The 22376-nt window shown below is 38.7% G+C and overlaps 2 protein-coding genes across 3 annotated transcripts in view; one reads left to right on the plus strand and one right to left on the minus strand.

The window, feature by feature from the left end:
- The window catches only part of NUDT4 (nudix hydrolase 4), a 28005-nt gene extending 23590 nt beyond the window's left edge, over positions 1–4415 (plus strand). The window contains exons 4-5 of one of the 2 annotated variants that reach the window (XM_021006427.2): positions 243–330; positions 1368–4415. In XM_021006427.2, coding sequence (XP_020862086.1) covers positions 243–330; positions 1368–1570 — 291 coding nt within the window. In that variant the 3' untranslated portion in view covers positions 1571–4415. The remainder of the gene's footprint in view (positions 1–242; positions 331–1367) is intronic. The other variant, XM_021006428.2, reaches the window with a different exon arrangement.
- A 15665-nt stretch (positions 4416–20080) lies between these two features.
- UBE2N (ubiquitin conjugating enzyme E2 N) overlaps positions 20081–22376 on the minus strand; it is a 42450-nt gene continuing 40154 nt past the window's right edge. The window contains exons 2-4 of the mRNA XM_021006431.2: positions 21611–21857; positions 21291–21431; positions 20081–20770 (exon numbers count right to left, since the gene is read on the minus strand). Of these exons, the coding sequence (XP_020862090.1) occupies positions 20730–20770; positions 21291–21431; positions 21611–21857 (429 nt within the window). The 3' untranslated portion in view covers positions 20081–20729. The remainder of the gene's footprint in view (positions 20771–21290; positions 21432–21610; positions 21858–22376) is intronic.

A 22376-nucleotide genomic window follows, 5' to 3' on the forward strand; every position in this document is an offset into this window, starting at 1 on the left:
GTAGAAAGATAGTTGGCCTTGTCCTTATTCCAGCTCATGGGTGGGCTTCAGTTTCCTGATTATTTATACTGACAATGACATTTCTCTCATCAAGACTGTCAGAAAGTAAGTATACCTGTTTATAAAGGTGTGAATATACTTAATTTTAATGCCTTTTCTTTGTAACATTACTATTGGTAGATATTGTTGAATTCTTAAACCATGAGCCTGTAGATTAAAATGTCATCTTTTTCATATTCAAGCAGAATCAAGACCGTAAGCATCGCACTTATGTTTATGTTCTTACTGTCACTGAAATATTGGAAGACTGGGAGGATTCTGTTAACATAGGTAAATGTTTTTAAATTGTTTTATAATCTCCTTTATAAAAGATTTTTAAAGAAAGAAATAGAATTGACTATACACTGATATACCCATGAACTAGTTCCAGAAATTAGTATGACTAAATTCATGATGCATAGACACATTTTTGGGAAAATTAAAGGTAGTAAATGAATATATCTGAACTGCTCTCATTTTTTTTTTTTTTAGTTCTTCATCTCTCACATCTATGTTCCCAAAATGCATGTCATTTAATATTGGGAGCTGCCTTGGTCGAGCATCTGGCTGACTCAAACTCATCCATATATTTAAGAGAGACTCTTTGTTTTAATAAGCAAGTTGACTTCACATGCTGCATTTTGCTGAAAGTATGGGAATACTATAAATTATTTTAATATTAGCTGGCATCCTGACTTTAGCCATGTAATATCATGCTGAGTAAAAGCATATTGCAGTAGGGTAGGTAGGTGGCGCAGTGGATAGAGCTATGGCCTTGGAGTCAGGATGATCTGAGTTCCAATCCAGCCTCAGACACTTGACACTTAGTAGCTGTGTGACCTTGGGCAAGTCACTTAATCCTGATTACCTCACTAAAAGGGGGGGGGAAGGTATATTGCAGTTTTGGCAAATTAAGCACTTTGCCAATGGATGTATCTTTGGGCCCTACCTTATGCCTTTGACAGTCATGTTCTTGTCATCTTCACTTCACCTTCATTTAGGTATTTTGCATGATATGAAATGACCTAGCGTTAAACAGTTTATTATGACAGACTCCTACTTTTATATTACAGTTTACTGCCAGACAAATGTATAGTTTTGAAATTATTCCTTGGTCCAGCAATCATTTATACAGTCTTCATATTAACCTGACATTTGACATCTTATTTAAATTCTGAGGAATTAGTCCTGTTGATCCATTGGGAGACATTGAACTCTTAAAATATTTAATGACTTGATGGGAGTTAGGGGTGGTAAGGGATCAGCTGCCTTTAAAATGTTTTTTTTTTTCATAATTACTGTGATATTACTTTTTTTTTCCCCCTTAGGGAGGAAGAGAGAGTGGTTTAAGGTTGAAGATGCCATTAAAGTTCTTCAGTGTCATAAACCTGTGCATGCCGAGTATTTGGAAAAACTGAAGTTGGGCTGCTCCCCAACCAATGGAAATTCCGTGGTTCCCGCCCTTCCAGACAACAATTCTTTGTATGTGACTTCTGCACAGACTTCAGGGTTGCCATCTTCTGTAAGATAAACATCTAGGTGACCATACACAGTTTCACAGGGAGAAGGCTTCTGTGTTTGATCCACATGTTTAAACTGTCTGAATTGTCATACCCTATGTCTTCAGGCAGTTCTCTTATTTTCACATGCTTTCTTTGAAGTATTTCCCTTTTTCTTTAACAGTGGAAAGATATCTCAGTAAACCAAAGCCATATGGATTTTTTTTTAAGATGCCTTACCTGTGTGCCCTCTCCCTTCCCCCACATAGGCTTTGATTTTTGTTTTCAGACTGCTCTGCACTCTGCTTCTCACACCAGCTTACCTGGTGTGGCTGTCTGGAGGTTTTGCTTTTTTCTTAAAGGAAGTCAAGGGGAGAGATTAGGTACTTTTCCTGAAGTCCTGACCCGTTGCAAGCAAGCCTTCTGTAGGGGTCTTTTTAGTTTTCAGAGCCATTTCAAAAGGTCAGAATCTTTAGTGCCGCTTGGTTTCAGATACATTGTAGCCCTCATGATTTCTTGGGATTTAGAGAGAATAGATGTGTATTAAGCACCATTTCTCTACTATTAGAGGATATTGTTTTCTATACATGTGGTATCTTTTCCCTCAATGTTTAAACACAGAAGTGTTTTTCCAGTGCTGAGTATGGATGACATTTCAGGATGAGATGCCACTATCATAATACATACACCTTGGAAATATACAAAATGGCTCATGAAAAACAGCATTAAGATTTACCTCCAGCCTGCCTTTGTTTTATCATCCTTTTGTGCAGAATGACCTAGGAAAAGCATAAGTTATTAGTCGTTTTCACCATGGACTGCCTTTTTAGTTGGTTTGTTTCATTAATCCACTGCTCCAAATAGCACACAGGCATCAAATCGAGCTCAACAACATGCAGTTTCTGCCATTCCTTTTAGTCCCTGGGAGCCTCTTCGTTTTCTTTCCTGGCAAACAGCCAGCAGAATTTAAAATATCCAGGTATATGATGGGGAGCTTACCTGGTTTTAGAACCATTTAAATGTTCTACAAAACCCTCAAATTTCACTCCCAGTGAAAACTCAGGAGTGAGACACTTCCACATCTCATTTGGAAAAAGATTGTGACTGAGGTTTTTAAGTTCTTTTCACTCTTAAAGTTTCTAAGACACCTAAAACCAAGAATCCCATCTAAAATGCAGATACCTCTTCCTTAATCAGGTCAGAACTGAGGTTTAAGTGTAAAAACCTTTAGCATTTTGAAGAGATGTGGAGTTAAAAATCATTCTATAAACATTTGTAAATATTCTAAATGGTAAATAGTTAGTGTAAAGTGGAACGTACATGTAATTTAAACACTTTGTTATTCAGTACACAAATCGTTAACCTACTTTTAAAACACAATTGTGTAAAATGCTGCTATAAATGAAAATTGAGTGCTGTTACACTTTTAGGAATTATTGGTGCCACAGTTTGAAATGAGATATTGTGCCATTCAAACACACCAGATCTTAAGTACAAGTTCTAACTCACATGAAAATAGGTTTTGGAAACATATTACTACTAACCAAAAGAAATGAAGAAAGTAGAAAATGAACATTTGGAGAATTTCCTATTCTAAATTATGTAACTTGATTGAGAAATGTTATTTCTCCTTGTACAGGAAGTTAAACATCATCTTTTTAAAAAAAAAAAAACATTCTGGGCAAACTCTTTCAGTCCCACATAAACTGACTTAGAAAAATCTCATGGGCTAGATGTTTCTCAGACTAACTTAGTCATTTGAGAAGTTTCTTTGAATAGCGAACAGCCAAAAGAAACTGGATTTTTGTTTTATGGACTCAATGTTTGTACATAAAACTACTCCCACTTAACATTGTAACACTGGGGATTTAAAAAAAAACTTGTACATGGTATTCTTAGAGGTAAATAATGCATGATCTTATTTTGTAACTCAAACTACGTATTGGATAAAAATGTAAAAATGTACAGTATTGATGTTAACCAACTCCTAAGAGTTGTTAGCCTATAAATATTTTGTTGTATAATTTTTTGGTCAGAACATTTGGGCTTAGTAGTGCCACATCAGGATTCCTTAGTGCCCTTCAGTGTACAGATTTCTTTAGTCTCTATGCAACTTGCAAAATTCCCTTAATTAGTTTTGATTCCTAATGCTTCTCTTTGTATAATTTAACAGAACATTTCACAGTTGTCATATTTCAAAGTAAACAATGTATTGCCACAGGGTTGGCTTTTTGCTAAATAGTTCAGACCAGTCTAACAGAATTATATATTTAAAACCCTAAGAAGAGATAGCTTTTTCTGTGTAGAAAGGAGACTGAAGATACCGTCAACCTAAATCCTATTTTCTAAACATTGTCATCAGATAGTAGGCCAGTTACTCATTGGTACATTACTTGTGGTCCTCTTCCTTAAAGGTTCACAAGTGACTTTGATCTCTGGTCCCCTAAATTATCTTGGAGTGGGCAGGATGCCTACTTATGATTAGAAACAAAGGTAACTTATAGAACAAAACCATTAGTAATTTTGACTTGTTGACATTAGGAGAAAGATGTTTTCTGCCCCTTTTGTAAACTACAGTTGAAGTTTCCCAGCTGGGTAAGTGCCATACTTGTTAACACTTAAGAACTTGGAGGCTGAGCCCACTAAGGCAGTCATCTTGGGGCCATCTAGATGGACCATGACCGGGGTTGACCTAACAATGTGGAATTTTCAAGAAAAGTCTGTTCTGTTGACAACAACCTAGCATAAAGAAGCAAACTAAGGAAACAAAAGGCTGTAAACATTTTTAATTGTTCTGCATGGTTTTCTTTTGAAGATTGGTGTAAGAATTTTGACTTTTTATATTTGAGAAAATATCAGAATAAAAATTAAATAAAAGTTGTGTGACTGAGGTACTTGAAAATTTAAAATCTTATAGATACAGTCAATTCCTCTTTGATGCTTATTGTCTTTTGGCTAATCATACAGCTCTGATAATTTGATTCTAAACATGTTTACCCTAAATCAGTGTTTCATTATGAAAATAACTGAAAACAGATTTTTTGGGCAGTATTTGGTATGGCAGTATGGAGGGGGAGAGGGGCAAGCATATTCATGTAAGTAAAAAGATACAGTAAATGTATCTTTGCCCTGAGTTTGTAAATAAAATTAGGCTAACAGACATTAGGGTATTTTTAAGAGTGTAACCTTTCATTTAACTATCCCAGCCTTCTTTTGTGAAAGGGAAGACATTTGCTGTTCTTCTTGGAGGGGAATGACTGAATCACTTTGCCAAGGAGTAAAAAGACCAAAGAAAGTATTTAAAGGCTAGCTTAGCTCTCCCAGTAGTGGATGGTGTGACTGCAGTCAGCTTCTTCATCCACAAAATGGGCAAGATGAACTAGTGGATCTCCCCATCTCTGAGTAAATTTATATTTCTAAATAAGAAAGATTTGGGGATATCAGAATGTGGAACACTGGTAGCAAAGGTTCCCATTTTCATTTCACCTATTCTTCTTTGTACCAGAGGAGAAAATTTTGATGTAATTTGGCTTTGAATTAATGTTGGCTGTCACCTCCCCTAAGAAAATCAGTCACCTCCCTAATCAGCATGTGCTTTTAATCTATGGTATGTTTTTTTCTTTCAAAGATCTCAGAGATTGAGCCAAAGTTATTCTGTACACGTTCTTAACTTGCCCTTTTTTTTAAACTACAACAAAAGGAATTTTATTTAAAAATAATTTTTTTACAGATGGGGGTGTGTGGAAAAGCTCATTAGTTGGCTGTGTATGGGAATGAAGAATTACAAAAATAACTTCTCTCCCAATCCTTTTGTTAGTTAAATAGATAAAATACCATCAAATAGAGATAAACCACTTTGCTTGAAACCAAAACTTATGGCAGTGACACAAGCTGTCTGAGGGGCAAGGAGAAGAAGTGATTTGTGGCTGCCTCAGACTTGTCTCCCTGGGGAACAGTAAAGCCCTGTGGAGGCACTGACTTATTTCATGTTAGTTTGAAGACGTCACCTAGGGAGAAGTTAACTTGCTTTGGAATAGTACAGATATAATCCCTTACTACAAGAAAAGATCTTTTGATTTGCAAGTATCATAATGCTTCTATTCACAATAACCTGGAAACATGCCAATACCTTTTAAAAAAAAATTAGTGCTTCTGAGGGTATTTTTTCCTTAGCATACAAATTCTGTTGGAACCTTATGGCTCAGTATGTGGCAAACATAGGGAGAACAATAATTAGGCATGCTTGTAGAGGTTAAAAAATTGGAATTATTTAATACAAGATCATTCAAAGAATTTTAGAGATCACAGTGTCCCATTCCCTCAATTTTTATTGATAAATTTTGTGATAGCCTACTTGCTAACTTGATTCTCCCACAACGCCTGAAAACTTAAGCAACATACTATAAAAGTGATCATTGAAAGAACATGCGAGGGGCAGTTAGGTGGCACAGTGGATAGAGCGCCAACCCTGTAGTCAGGAGGACCTGAGTTCAAATCCAGTCTCAGACACATGATACTCAACAGCTGTGTGACCCTGGGCAACTCAACCCCAACTGCCTTGCAAAAAAAAAAAAAAAAAGACATACAGCCTCTCACTTTGGCTTTATTGAAAGGGCAGGTATGTCTTGGCTTATCCAATGATTACTCCCTCTCCTCCCCCCACTTTTATTTTTGCCTTTAAAACAGTCATTTTCTAATGTACTCTTAGCACTCTAACCCATTGGTATCAAACCCAAATAGAAAAGGAAACTGTACATTGACCTCCCTGAGTAGCAGTTTTTTTAAAAATTTCCCAATTAAATATTTTTAATTTGGTTTCCTAACCCTCCGTTGTATTTCTCAAAAGTTTTTGCTTTTATATTACATTTTACTTTTTTAAACTAAAATTTTAAATTAAAGTATTTTTACATAACCAGCATTTTCCTCTCGATCTCTTCCCCCAACTGGGGAGAAGGAAGACAAAACTTTCTCCACAGTAGCCAAATAAAATCCCAGTTTGGCCATTTATGTTTTATTCTGGATTCTGAGCATTACCTCTCTGTCCAGAGTAGGGAGAATAACATCTCCTTGGCAGCACAGTGGTCACATTGCGTTGATGAGACAGAGTTCTTCATTTTACTCTGCATCAGATCATGCACTTTTTCCCAGGTTTCTCTGAAACAGTCTGTTATAGCACAATAACATTTCCACTCCATATGTCATATTTTGTTAGGACATTTCCCAACTGATTAACATTTCTTTAGTTTGTGGGTTTTTTCCCCACTACAAAAACCATGTGAGAACCGTTCCTCCTCTTTAGATCTCTGTCCAATAGTCTTCGTAGTGATGTTGCTAAGTTACAGCGGGATATGCCTTGTTAAGCAACCTTTTAGGCATAGTCTAAATTGCGTGACTTAATTCATAGCTCTGTCCATAGTCATTAATGTGCCTGTACCCACAGCCCCTCTGATATTTGTCATTGTTGTCAAGAAAGTGATTTATTTTTTGTCTTTGTAACCCCAGCATCTGGCACACAGTGAATGCTTATTAATAAATGCTTCTTGATGGGGGAAAAGTGATTTGGAGCAATTATTTCATCTGGCTATTGGAAGCTCGAATTTCTTCCTCTGACCATTTATTAATTGGGAATGGCTCTTATCCTAAATTTGAGTCTGATTCTTATTTGTTTGGAAATGAGATGAGACCAGAAAAATTGCCAAGATTTTTTTTTCCAGTTTCACTTACACAAAAACCTTTTAAATTGTATGTAATCTTGTCTTATATTTGGTCCTCAAAGTGTATTGAGTAGAGATGTAACATGGTCAGGCCTGGGCTTTTTGGAAGACAGTTTGACAGCTGAGTGGTGAATGGACTGGAGCAGAAGAGAAGAGAGACTTTGGCAGTAATTAGTGTGTGGAGTGATGAGCTTCTGTCCCATGGTTCTGGCAGTGTTAGGAGAGAAAGAGGGGTTTACTGTGATCCTTTATTTCTTTTTGTTTGTGAACTCCAATCAGTCTAGAAGATCATTTCCTCACTTCTCTAATTTTGGTTGTAATGGGACCTATTACATATGTGTCATTATCCTGGTCTACAGTATTAGATTCACTTCTGAATGTAATGCTACTTTTCTTATACAGCAAGCCTTTTCCTTGTAGGAAAGATTTTTAAAAGTCCAGCAAAACCAAAAACATTGTGTCTGATCAATTGCATGAGCCATAGCTCCCCACCTTTAAAGGGAGGAGGTACCATTTTGAAACTTCTGACAAAGAAAACCAGTTCTACATGGCTGGAGTATACTGCACTCTGCAGCCATAGTCCTTCAGCTTGACATGTTATGCCCTCATGAACCACCATTGTTCATGGTAAACAAGGAATTCAGCTGCCCTTTTTAGTAATTTCTGTTTACATTACCGTAGTCATGCATATTTTTTTGGTTCCACTTTATTTCCACAGTTCTCAGAATTTCTTATTCACCAGTGGTCTGACAGACCAATTATTTTCCTATCCCAATTTGTTTTGCCTGATTAGTTTGACCTTTGTTGCTATTTAATGTCCTTTTAATTCCTAGTTGTGAGTATAATTCTATATTCTCTGGTTCACATTCCTCAAAGAGAAGTAATAATACTCCAGGCATTTATTCCCTAACCTGTGGGCACATAGTTGGTTTCCAGTTCTTTGCTACTATAAAAGCTGCTTTTGAGTGGTTGGGTGGAGTACTAGACATGGGAGAGGTCTGGGCTTCAAGCATGCTACTACCTATGGGATGTTGGGCAAGCCCTTTAACTAAACTCTGGGCTTTCATGTGATGACTGACTTCTAAGGGCCTAGTTCCAACTCTTATGCTCCTTTGAATATATTTGGTAGAAATAAGTTCCCTGTTTGGTCTTCTGTTATAATTTGCTGGAGGTATGTAAGCTAGTCCTCAGGTTGGTTCGTGGCTTCAATGCCTTTGAGAAAAGTAGTCAAAGGATATGAATAAACTGATTAGAGAACGATTCTTAATGACTGCATCCTCACCCCCAACCATTCTGGCTTCAGTTCACTTTTCCAGGTTCATTTCCCCTCCCCAATGGAACTGACCACAAAAAAAGGAAATCCTGACAAATGCCATCAAGCACATTGGCCTTGTCCAAAAATGCTTCTATGTGTTGGGCATTTTTTATCCAACTCTCCCTTTTCCAAATCTCATTACAAGTGCTTGACATTCTCATCCACACTTATTTACATGCAATTCTGTTGTATTTATCCTCCAACCACCCTCAGCAGATTGTAAGATTTCGAGTATTTAGCACATAGTGGGCACTTCACAAAGTGATCCTCACTGATTTCTATTTTTAGATACATTAAAATTATTGCTACTCAAAAAATACTAATACAGGATAAAATACTCTGTAAAAATCACAAATTCTCTGATTTTGGTGCATCAAAATTCTAGAAAATCACTAGCGCCTTTTACCCGAAATGACAAAAGTATGGAGAAATGCAACACTGAAATGCCAAAGTTTATTTGTTTTTACATTTTGCACATAAAAGATGGTACTTACAATAACTTAAGCAAACGCATTGGAATACCATGAAAGGGACCAGTGTCATTCCAGCTGAGCTCAATGTATGGAATGAATAAAAAGTGCCTTCCTTCTCTTTTCCAATAATGCATCACTTAAGATACAGTATCAATGAAATCTCTCATGTTTAACATAAGCTAACTGTTGCAATGATGAATTTACAGAAATAAATGGGAGTTTCTTTTAAGTTAGACACCACCTACACTATCAAACACAGCATTCTATTTTTATTGGAATTGTATACTTTGCAATTCGTTGTCACTAACAGCTAAGCATTTGAACTGGACATTCCATCAAATAGCTTCAAAAAGGCATAACTCTACTTTGACTCCTCATCTACAATTATTAGATTTGTGGCACCTCCATTTATGAACAGATGGCCTAAAACAATCCTGACACATAGGAAACATTTGAATCATCGTTATTGGTTTTCTGTATTCCTTAGTCTTAAAGAACATTCACTTAGATGAGGGTGGGGAATAGAACTTTAAAGCAAAATGTCTTATTTTTAAATGTACCATTTGCTCTTGGACAGAATAGCCGAATTTTAAAATTGAAAACAGGAAGCCAGCACAAAAACTCATCAGAAGCTAACAGATACACACACACACACACACACATATATACATATACACACCTATATTATAGGTAGCACTAGTTGCAACAACCATACATTTCTGCTTCCCAAACAACTAATGAAGCCTTCATGAAGCATCGGAGTGTTACATCATTTTTCCGTTGTGAAGTAGGCTGAATTGCTAACACTCAAATGCTGACTAGAAAGTTAAGTCATGCTGAAATCATAAAGGGATGGACAGATTGATACATTTCAATCAGGCACAGTATTTTGTGCCTTTGGCAGCCTGGTGAAATTTATGGATCCCTTCTGAGAATCAGTTAATTCAAAGAAATGCCACATCTCATTTTGGGATAAGTTGTGCCATCTGTCTCCCTACCCCAGTTCCCAGACACATTTCAATCTACTCATGGCCCAAGTTAAGAACATCCGTTTTGAGAGCCCAACAGAAATAGGCATTTCCTCCAGTGGTACAACCAATCTGTATTCATCTGGTGACTGACCTATGGGCTCTTCAGTTACCCACAAGGAGTCTCAAAGTGCTGGGTGCCTTAGCACGTGGGCAGTGTGTTAGGTTTACCTAGCTCCCCATCTATCTCAGGCCCATCTTTTTCAGTTTGGTGGCACCCTTCACTCCATACTTAAACCAAGGGTCGGTGAATCCTCAAGGTGTCCATAGATAGATTGTGGGGGGGGAGGGTATGTGTGAACGTGGACCAGCAAAAAAACTACATCTTTATTTTTAATCAGCCAATAAATAGTGCCATGCATTTTGCTAATTTCGCTAGCCTTTGTGTTTTGTTTTTTTTTTCAAAAAGTGATTTTGAGAATGAGTGCAAAGGCTTCACCAGGAACATGACAAACACAATGGTTAAGAACTGCTGGTTTATAGTCCCAGCAGCAACAGACTGCTAGATGAACTTAAGAGAAGCTATTCACCTGTTGATCAGTTGATGATGAATTCTTTTGCCATGGCAACCAACCCAGCATTGGAAATAAAGATTAAATGGTCCCTGGGCTCAGAGAGTTTAGTGTACAACCCAGAGTATAACAGTAAAAGTACAGTAAAAAGGAGAGATCTGAAGTGCTCAAGGAAAATTTAAAGACAAGACCTACAGCTGGGAAGGTCAGAAGAGAAAATGGGGGCTGACTTCACTGAGATGTCACCTAACCAAGAAATTTATTTCCAAGCCTCATGCTTGATGTGGGGGATGAATGGGGAGAAGCTCCATAGCCTCTCCCTCTGTCCACCATCAAACCTGAATGCAGGAACTTCCTACAGCAGGCAGTGGTGATGATGTATCATGGGAACATCAGAAAGGACGACAAAGTCATGTGGGTTGCTATAGACGGCCTGGATTCAAACCCTAGTTCTGCTAGGGCAATGAGTAGGACCAGAAGACCAAATGATGGTAAACTTGGTAAAGACAACTCACTCTGAAAGACCTGGGAAGTCTGGTCAACTCAGTGGCCAACCAGGATTCTGGGGGACCAAGAATGAAACTGGTTACCTGCTTCCTGACAGAACTGATGGACAGATGGTACAGAAGGAGTACGTTTCTTTGAAAGAGAAAAATATTGTCACAGTTGACATTTTATTAGTATGGTTAGTTTTATGTATCAAAATTTCTATTAAAGATAAAGAAGCTTCAACAAAAAGGTGAGGATGGCAAATGGAACTTATGAAGAAGTCAGTGGCTTAAGACGGAACGTCCTTGGAATTGTCAGGCCTGTCAATAAGGCTTGGAAAGCACCGATCAAAATGGAAATGTATGACCTCAACAGGAAGATGTTACCAGCATCACATTTCAGAATCGACTATGAACAGTCAGGTCTGTGCCTGTTTAGAATTGTCAAAATTAGCAAAAAAAAAAGCAGCATTTGTATTCCTCACCCATGTAAGTCCCCCAGAATTCTGGCCTGGGCTGTGCTTCTCTTTCCCTCTGTAGTACTTCACTAGGTGATCTCATCAGCTCCCATGGCTTTAGCTCTAATCGCTTTGCTGACCTCCAATCTCCAACAGCTTTATCTTTCCCCTTAAGCCCTCCCTTCTTCCAAAAGCACCACCTTCTTCCCAGGGCAAACCTCCAAACCTGGGTGTCATCTACAACTTCTCATTATGGTTAACCCTCCTCCCCCGTATCTAACGTGTTGTCAAGCTTATCGATTTCACCTTTCAAATACACCCCCTTCTCTCCTCTGATAACTAACACCACTCTAGCCCAGGCCCTCGTCTCCTCGCATGCATCCAAACTATGGCGATAGCCTGCCAGCTGGTATGCTTATCATATTCTCCATTCAGCTACCAAAATAATTACCTTAAGTGTTAGTCTGATCATGCCCCCCCCCGTACTGACTCCAGTACCTCCCTGTCACCCCAGGATCAAACAGTCATTTAACCTTCAAAGCCCTTCACAATCTACTGCCACCCCTTCCAGTCTTCTCACACCTATCTGATCCAGCAACACTGGCCTGTTCACTGTTCTAACAAGATGCTCCATCTCTCTCGGGGTATTTTTTTCTGATTGTCCCCCATGCCTGGAATGTTCGTCCTCATCCCCACCCCTCCCGAACCTCCTCTTCAAGCTAAAATCCCATCTCTACAGGAAGTTCTCAATCCCTCTTAATTCTAGTGTCTCCCCTTTGTTAATTATCATTAAGACTGAACAAAAAGTTCATACCTTCTTTTGCCTACTTTTGTTTCCCCAGAGCTTAGAACAGTACCTGACACATAGCAGACACCTAATTACCTAAAACCAACTCCAAAAAAATCAGAAATGGACAAAAGAAATGTTGACTTTCAGTGCTTCCTATGGAAGTTTAAATAAGACATTTCTACCAGGAGGACACTGGGTTAGAGTACAAGCTCATCTGCAAAATAATGAGAATAGGAAAAGCAACAGTATTAAATAAATGGGAAAAGCCAAAGGAAGAGCAGACTTGAAAGCTAGAGAAATGGGTCAAACCTAATTCCTACTTGTGTGACCATGAATAAATCCCTTTAGCATCACTGGGCCTATTTCCTCATCTATAAATCATAGATAATACCTGTAGTACTTACCTCACAGGGTTTTTGTGAATATTACACAAGAATTTTACCCCCAAAGAGATCAAAGAGGAAAAGGACCCATATGCATAAAAATATTTATCATAGTTCTCTTTGTTCTAGCAAAGAATTGTAAACTAAAAGGGTGCTCATCCACTGGAGAATTAATGAACAAATTATGGTGTATAAATATAAATTGTGCCATAAGAAATGATGAAAAGATGGTTTTGGAGAAACCTTATAAAGACCTATATGAACTGATGCAGAGTGAAGTGAGCAGAACAATTCATACAATAGCAACATTGTAATGACAGGAAACTTTGAACAACATAATGATGCAATGACAAAGAACTGCAGAGGATTGATGATAAAACATGCTACTTCCTCCTGAAGAGAGGTGATGTGATGGACTCAAGGTGCAGAATGAGATATATTTATGGACATAGACAATTTATTTCTTTTGAGCATGCATAAGGATTGGGGAGGGAAAAGTAGGAAGATAAAATGTGTTATCCTATTTATAATATTTGAAAAATTTTCAAGATTAAATGAGAATGCCCATTCTCATATATATAACTCTATACTATATACTAAGAACTATATACTAATTATGGTGACAGATTGTACCTCAGTTTCCTTAACAATAAAAGAAGAGGTTGGACTAAATGACTAAGATTCCTTCCAGCGATTTCTACAGCAATCCTTTCTCATCAATACTGACAGAACCAATACATCTACCACTTCAGGGTCCTACCAAGATGAAAAATGCCCCGACCTCACCAAATACACGCAGAAAACCATGCTGGGGGCAATCCAGTTTAAAAAACACTGTGGGATCAGTTTTCAAGGTCTTCATGACAGGGAGATTCTGAAAGAATGGAGAGAGATCAGAATGAAAGAGAAAAAAAAAGCAAAACGTTAGCAATGACCAATCCAAGTGCCTCCTTTCTCACAAAAATGAGAAAGGGGCAGGTAATAACAGAAAACCCCATCTTGGTAGATGTGTTTCATGTTTAATTTTTTTTTTAGGCAATTGGAGTTCAGTGACTTGCTCAGGGTCACACAGCTAGTTAAGTGTCAAGTGTTGGGTCTGAGGCTGCATCTGAACTCAGGTCCTCCTGACTTCAGTGCCGGTGCTCTATCCACTGCACCACCTAGCTGCCCCCTTCACGTTTAATTTCAAAGAAACGTTTATCAAGTGCCTATTTTGTACCAAGCACCTATGTGCTAAGTATCTACGTAGACAGAGAAATACCTCATGCCCTCAAAAATGGCACCATTCCATCAAGCAACACTAGGTACACAAGCAAATTCCATGTGTGTGTAGTGAGAGCTGGGAGGAACTAGGAAGTTTGGCATAGGAAGGGGCACTAAGCCAAGGAATTTAGAGATCCAGAGAGGTGTAGGAGGGAGAGCATTGCAAACATGGGGGCCAATATTACAAGGCACAGAGATGAGGTGGAGCGTTACGTGTGAGACCCAGTTTGGCTGGAATGTATAACAAGGCTGAAAGATGGGTTGGAGCCAGGAACAGAGGGCTTTAAATGACAGAATTTGTATTTTGTTCTGGAAGGAATGGGGGCTCCACAGAACACCCAAGGAAGGGGCTGCTACATGTTACACTAGAATCTGTTAAATGTGAATCAATAATGCACTGAGTATTGACATGAAGCAAAATATAAACCAAAGACAAATAGCCCAATGTGCTACACCGAAATCATGAGGCATTCATCACAATCTGTCTAGATTGTCTAATTGTACTTTGCTTCATTCCCTTTCCCTGTTTCTGCCAAACTGACCCCAAAGTGGACATTCCCTCTCCTGCCTCCATACTCTGTCCACACACTTGTAATGAAGGCACTTCTCTCCCTCTTAGAATTCCTACCTTCTTTCAAATGTAAGCTCCAGTACCACTTCATCCAGGGAGACTTTTCTCCCTGGCTCCCACTAATCAGCGTGCTTTATCTCAATTCATCTTGTATTTGCTTACCAGATTATTTGTTTGCATCCCCACAGTAGAATGCAAACTCCTGGATGAGAATAATTTTTCCTTTGCAAAATCCAGCTACCTAGCAACGTCTTTCACACAGCAGGTACTTAATAAATGCTTACTGAATTTAATTCTCCAAATGCTCCCTTTCACAGATGACAATGTACTAATTCTACCCAGTTCCAAAGCCTCTTCAGCGAGATCCAGTGTCATCTCACTGACTGGCCTGGCCATCCACAATGGAAAAAAAGTGATTGAAAAATGCTTATTTCTCAGATTACAACTTGCAGCTCAGTGAGTTGACCCGTCAGTATAGATTACCTTGGACAGGCACCACAGACAGACAATGAACAGAGACCACATTTGAATGGGAAGAGACCAGGCTGGATAACATTTTGGAAACTGTGATGCTTTCAAAGATCGCAAACTGCTTACTGTCACAAATGACCATCTTTTCCCCCACAATGTTTTATAATGGACTCATGATGACCTTACAAAAGTCCAAAGTAACCTAAAGAGTGACAGAAAGCCATGGTGGGCTCAGGGCAGTCCTGCAGCATATTAATAATGACAACATGCCCAAGAAATGTAAACCAAGGCACACATGCCTGGAAAAGGAAATGGGCTAGAATACTTTGGAGTAACAATAACAGACAAAAGCAACCAGGAAATACAAAGAGAACTAAGAAGTGCCCCCCCCCCCGCAAAAAGACATGGACAAGAATTGCAAAAGTAAACAGGGCCATGGAAGGTGCTCCAATCTGTCCCAGTGGATGGATGCAATCACAGATTGACAAGCATGGTGTTTTTTAGCACATGCCTGATTCACCCCATACCCTGATGAGGTCTAATTATTAGGCAAAAGGTATTGAAGCCAAGGTCATATGGGATGGCAGTAAGCAAAAATGGAAGCATCCCATTCACTCTGTTAGCACTGGAGGAATCAAATAACTGAAAATACATACTTATCCTTTGTGGTGTCATGGACCCCTCTGGCAGTCCAGTGAAGCTTATGGCCTTCTTTCTCAAAGTAATGCTTTATAAAGACATAAAACTTGAAATACAGTTATAAAGAAGCAGCTAGGTGGTACAATGCACTCAAGTTCAAATCCAGCCTCAGACACTAGCTGTATGACCTTGGGCATGTCACTTAACCCTGATTACCACCCCTGCCCCCCCCCTAAACAAAAGAACTTACAGGTGTTTACAAAAAAAAAAAAAGCAAATCCAAAGAGACCCTAAAGAACCTTTGCTAGGGCCTGGGCTTCCTGACTTGTCACGCTGTTAGTCTTTTCCCCACTGCTGGGGAGTAATTGCATGTCTGTCTGTTCCTTCTCAGCTGTAAAATAAGAAAAGTGCATAGCACTTTTGGATATGCAAAACAAAACCAAACCCTGTCCACTAGTTACCACAGAAACGCACTAGCTCAGGTACCTTCCTGTAACAGCATGCTAGTAGGGATCCTGAAAATCCTTCTGAAGTAAACATTTTCTCTAATTTATAAATCAAGTTAGAGCAAAGTCCCAAGCACTGAGGTGATATCTGCATCAATACAGTGAATTTAAAAAAGCAAATCCCCAATCGGACTCGTCATGAGTCAACTTGTCATGAAAGCTCCCTGTGCCAGATACTCTATGTATGCATGTGTGCACACACATGCATAGAATTCAGAAACCTGCTTTAATTTCTCTTCACATGTTGAATAGCTTTTCCTCTACTGTAAATGGAGGTGGCCTGAAGGTAACTGAACATACCATTAAGAGGCACATACTAAGCTCCTGAGCATTCCTAATTTTTACTCAACCTATCCCTTCAGCCAAAGGCTTCTTATGATCTCATACAGACGAAAACCTATCACAGTACAACAAAAACTATCAGAAGGTACTCCAATAAAATCCTAGCCAGTCTGATTAACACATTAATAGGCAGCTGATCTCTTTACAACAAAGTTGATCCCTGAGGAACTCAGCATATTGCAGATGTCTTTCTCAGTCTAGTCCAAAAGCATCACTGCTCTCAAACAGCTGACCCTTTAACAGCATGTCAACAAGACAAATTTAAACTGACAGCTATTACTGGGAATAGGAATAAAAGGCAGGTGACGCTAATTTTAAAAATCAGGGAAATGAAAATAATTCAGCATATGATCAAGTGGAACCAAGAGAGCTGTATAGGAGAGGCTGTATGTTGCTTGTAGCAATGATAAAATTTTTTTTTGCTTTTCGGTGAGGCAATCAGGGTTAAGTGACTTGCCCAGGGTCACACAGCTAGTGTCAAGTGTCTGAGGCCATATTTGAACTCAGGTCCTCCTGACACCAAGGCTGGAGCTCTATCCACTGTACTACCAAGCTCCCCCCAGCAATATGATTTTAAAAGCTTTTCCATAGGTAAAAAACCCAAAAGACTTTTCCAACTCACTGGGATACTATGATTTTATTGAGTTTGGACTGCAGACTTGGCATATTTTAAAACCTGGGGAAGTGTTGTCAGATACAATCAATTGATGCCCACGGGAGTAATTAAGAGGCAGATACCTAGCTGAAACCCAAAGGTTTCTTTTTCCCCCAAAACAAGAAACCTGACACTTCAGCAGGCATTTTCTTCAGCAGCTGCTGATAGAAGGGACTGTTGCAGAGTAGTGAAGAATCCAAGAATCCAAGGCTTATGTTTCTTTGCCAACTGAAATGGCATTTCTTATTGCCATCACATACATGTCGTGGGCCACTGCTTTAAAAGTGCCTATCATATATGTAAATAAGACCTATTTAGGCATCAAAAAGATGAAATGGCAAAAAAAATGCTAAAATCACAACCATTTTCATACCAGCAACTCTTCCATACAACTTGCTCCCACAGGTAGAAAAAAAGTTCAGATTGGGAAAGTCTAAAATGGAATTGTACCAACTTTGAAGCCATTCAGTCCATTTCAAATTGACAAGAAGAAAACTCTGCATTCAGAGAGCCAACTCTGGGAGCAAACTGTCAACTTGACATTGGTGAGGAAGTTAACAACCAACAGGTATTGATGTGGCTCCTACAGGATGGTACATTAACGGACTGTTACAATGGAAAAAAAGTTTTCAATCTTCTGTTTCAAAGAGTGCTTTAAGGTTTATAAGGTTTATGTATTCCATGAAATATTTCTTTGATAAGGGGCCCTCTTTCCCCCGATCCAGACTGTCTTCTAAAATTTACAGCCAGAGCAGCCTGAAGGACTACTAGGAAACAGAGACAGGACTTGAAACCATGCCTTCCTGATCCCCTCACCTTCCTTTACAGTTAAGTTGCAAAATCAGCTAACTGCTAGAACTGGGACCGAGCCCAGGTAACCTGGATTCCAAATGAGGTCCACTTGGCTACCCACTTGAGGCCCCTTCTTCACAAAGATTTTTTGTTCCTCCCCAAGAGAAGAGACGTCAATATTACTGAAAGGTCCGAGCAAGCGGAAGCTAAAATGGAAGAAGCCCCGTGGTGAGCACAGTCCAAAATCTAGAGCTCAATCCACGTTGTTTTCAAAATGGAGCAGTGAGAAGTGGAAGCCAAATGCAAATCTACAGCAGGTTTCTGAACAACCCAAAGTAGCGCATTTTCTTTCCCCTCCATCTTAGACAATGAAAAGTACAAAATCACTTTTTCAGATGTATACATAATTGATCCAATTTAACCTGCCATTTATTTTGAAATTCTGGACTGAACTTGTTTCTAGCCAAACTAATCCTTGGAATGAGCTCAGATGTGAGTTGTACAGGATGCCAGGAATTATGCGCCAGATGACCTGCCTCAGGGCTGGCAAAAAGCAGAAGGGTTTACATGCCCCATCTTTGCTCAAAAACTAAAAACCTGCCAGGTGAAAACTCTACTTTAGTGCTATAAATTGATTTCCCTTTATTCTAGACCTGAGTTTACCCATCAACCCGTGGCTCCTTGGGAGATATACAACACCTGCTGTTTCATTCCCATTTACTGTAGAAAATGCTATTCAAATAACAATGGAAAAATTAACGCCCCACTGAGCTTGCTGAGTTGTGACTTCACTTATCTGATCATTTCTGGCATTGTAAAGGTGGCAATTCCTTGAGACAGGTCTTCTGTAGATCCATTTAAATTGTAATACTCTGAAAGTTACCTGGCTCCGTAAAGACTACAAATGTGAAATACGATCATATGCCTGTGTGGTACGTACCTGTTTTCTCTTGGATAATTGCCAGTTCTAGCTGGCACAGGTTGTCCTAATTCCAATATTTGTTTATAGAAGGGTCACAGAAACTAAATATGGAGTAGAGTTCTAACACTTGTCAGCATGCAAGGCATTGTGAGGTATAGCAGTTACCAGTCATCAAAAGCATTGGTTATGTTGAAAATGTAATTTTAATTGATAATTCTTCATCTTACATAGGAGCACAATAAAATACACCACATTCTGAAGAAACTCCAGATGATACGAGATAAAAGTGGGGAAAATTTGGATGGGCTACATAACCATCACCTTGAACTGCAAGAGACAAAGGTTCCACCTGCAAATTAACACGAACATAACTCAGACTGACTGGCCATATGATTGGCTTAAAAAAAAAAAAAGAAATCAAATATGCAGAGTGAGAAAAGAGCAGAGAAAAAAAGGACAACTGAAAGAAATCATGGGAAATAAAATTAAAGAAGGAAAAAAAAAGGCAGGAGGGGGGCTCCTTTAAGGAATACCTAGAGGGATCACCAAGAAATGATTATGCAGGAACTTTAAAGACTGATTATATTACACTAAAAATTGGGGACTTTCAAATGAAGAAAGCTTTCTAATAATTCAATTTAGCTGGTCAAAATTTGTTCATCTGGTCTGTAGATAAGATTGTAATAAATGGCTTAGCAAATACTGAATAATTAGCAAATCTATTATTGTCCTATAAAATACAAAAGGTCATGTATTAAATTCAGACAAACTGGGAAGAAACAAAATTATAATGTCCATATCAATGCCAGACATGATGTGGTACAAAAGAAGTTTTACACATTTGCCAATCACAACTGCTGCTTGCTGTCAGTCTTTCCCTGGACAGTAATCATCTAACATTCTAGGTCCAGATAGCAATCGTCACCTAACTGATCAGACAGTGATAAATCTGTACACTTTAAGTTTATTTCAATTAACATGTCAGTCACTGAAGGGACTGCTGTATTCTTGGGATCAATTTATGAGTATTCATTTAGCAGCATTTTATCGCATATCTGCATCAATGAAAAGAAATTGGCAAAGTCCACGTCTTACTATTAAATGTCAGATGGCGAAGACCCAAAACATAAAATGTTCTAGACTAGTTTTAATCTTCAAATATGATTGTCACATTAGGGAAACGAAATAAACACAGCAAAATAAACTGTACAAAGGCAAAGTAGAATAACAAAAAATATTTTACTAAAACATAAGATTTACAGAAGTTTCCAGACAAGCCATACAAAATGGTCACAAGCTTTTCTCGAAGGGAGGTTTCTACCCTTGACAGCAGAATCACAACATTAGTGAGGGCTGTGATGTTTAATGTTCCCATTTTTGTTCAAACAAGCAAGCTTGTCCATCTACAGCGTCTAAGGAGTTAGACTTGGCTAGAGGGCATATTCTAAAGTACAACTGGTTAGCTGCTTTAACCAATGTAATTAGCATCACCATAAAAAGGGAAAAGGAGCCCACAAAACTGGAAGAAAAAAAAGACACACCCCCGCAGCTGACCGACAACTACTTTCATTCACAGTGCTGATACTTAAACCATGATGGGAGAAATGAATAAAAGCAGAGCTGGGCCACTGCTTTTAAACAATTTCACAACAGTCCAGATGGTACTTCTAGCCTCTGCTCATGCGTTACAACAGTGAATCAGGACAAGACAGAGATTTGCTAATGTGCATTTAATCACCGAAGGACTGGAGATGGTCTGGGTTTTTATTCTGCAATGTTTCTAAGACTGTGTCCATTAAATGCAAACAAAAAAGGAAGAGGTCTTCGCAGAACAGGAGAAGTGACGCACACTTGATGTTGAGATTGAATTTAAACGTTATTCATGGCGTACAGCCTAGTCCATGCTCTGGCTGTGAAGAAAGAACAAACACGCAATCATAGATTACTTAGTTCAACAGATTCTTTTCCAAACATATTAAATAGCAGAGGTAATTTAACAAAATAAAAAATCTGAAATCAATATTTAAACACAAGCAACATTTCAGAAATACATGAATATTTTCCATAGGCTGAACAGGGTCTTAAGATTGGCATGTCTCGGTCCTAAAAACTTCAATGAAATTCTACAACCACGATGGCTACAAAATGCCAAATTCTGTTCCACTTACCACACTACATAAATGGTCGGCACTCAGGCTGCTTGTTGAATTGCACTGAATCTAGAGGCCAAATGCATTTGAAAGTAAGCTTTCTTTAAGGAAACAATTATTTAGTTGTTTTAGAGTGTTTCTGCGCCAAATGTGTGAAAGAAGCAGGCCGACAAATCTGGTTAGGAGGTTGCTGGATTGTCTCTTTTGGTGCGATGAGATCTGATCCATGCTCAAGGGACGCCAGAACATCTGCCCTAATACAACATCCCACAGCCATTACCTGTTTCTATGGCTTGGGCTTCATTGGTCTTCCACTGCTCGGCTACATCATTTGCTAATGGATCGTCTGGATTGGGAGCACTTAACAAAGCTTGGATTGAGAGTAGCACTGTACGGATCTGCAACGCTGGAGACCATTTATCTAAGGAGACAGCAGTTCAGACTATTATAGAACGCCAGAGCCACCCCAAGAGTTCATGTGCTTTCCTCTCACAGATCTAACATAAATGAAATCAAGCTAAAATTGTTCAAGAGGGTTCTAAATATGCCACACTGAAGAGGAAAGGAGGAAGTCAATACTAGGATAAGGATGGCACTTACCTTTCAAAATATCTAAACATATTCTTCCCAACTTGTCTACATTAGGGTGATAAATTTTGGTCATGAAACGTACTTTAGGAGCTGCCATTGGGTATTCTTCTGGAAGAAATAGTTCAAGTTTAAAAGTCCCTCCCTCAAAGGGGGAATCCTGTGGGCCTGCAATGACCACATGAAAATAACGTGCGTTGCTTTCATCTGGTTCTGCTTTTATCCCAGGAACTGGTTCTGCCAGCAAGCGCTGGGTTTCCTAAGAAAGAAAAAACACACAAAAAATGTGTAATAAATGTCATTTCATCAGGCTCAAAAAAATAATCAAATTCTTTTCTACAGAATATCATGTGAAGGCAATTTAGGAAAAGTGCTGTTATCTAGGTACAAAACATAAAGTTCACAAGTTGGATTTCCTAAATATTGGAATGCAACAACAAAATTAAACAGCTATATTGTAAGAGACTCTGGATGGGACCACAGAGATGTCTTAACCTGTTTGAAAAAATTATACCAGCTAAACTTAACACACATATGCAAAAAGCTAATAGTCAATAGGAAAATAAGTCACAAAGGCCACCGTACAGGAATGATTGTTGAATGTCCAAAGGAGCTTGGCCACACCAAAACCAATACACTGACAGAGCAAGTATTTTTGTTTTAAAAAGCAGTTCACAGTTTCCCTTAAAAACAAAGCTGAAAAAGAAATCAAAGATCTATAGTCATGTGAAAAAATGCTCTCAATCAATACTGATTACAACTCTGAGGTACCACCTCA

The sequence above is a fragment of the Phascolarctos cinereus genome, unplaced genomic scaffold (genome assembly GCF_003287225.1).
Source record: "Phascolarctos cinereus isolate Bilbo 61053 unplaced genomic scaffold, phaCin_HiC Scaffold_1;HRSCAF=81, whole genome shotgun sequence".
NCBI classification, from domain to species: domain Eukaryota; kingdom Metazoa; phylum Chordata; class Mammalia; order Diprotodontia; family Phascolarctidae; genus Phascolarctos; species Phascolarctos cinereus.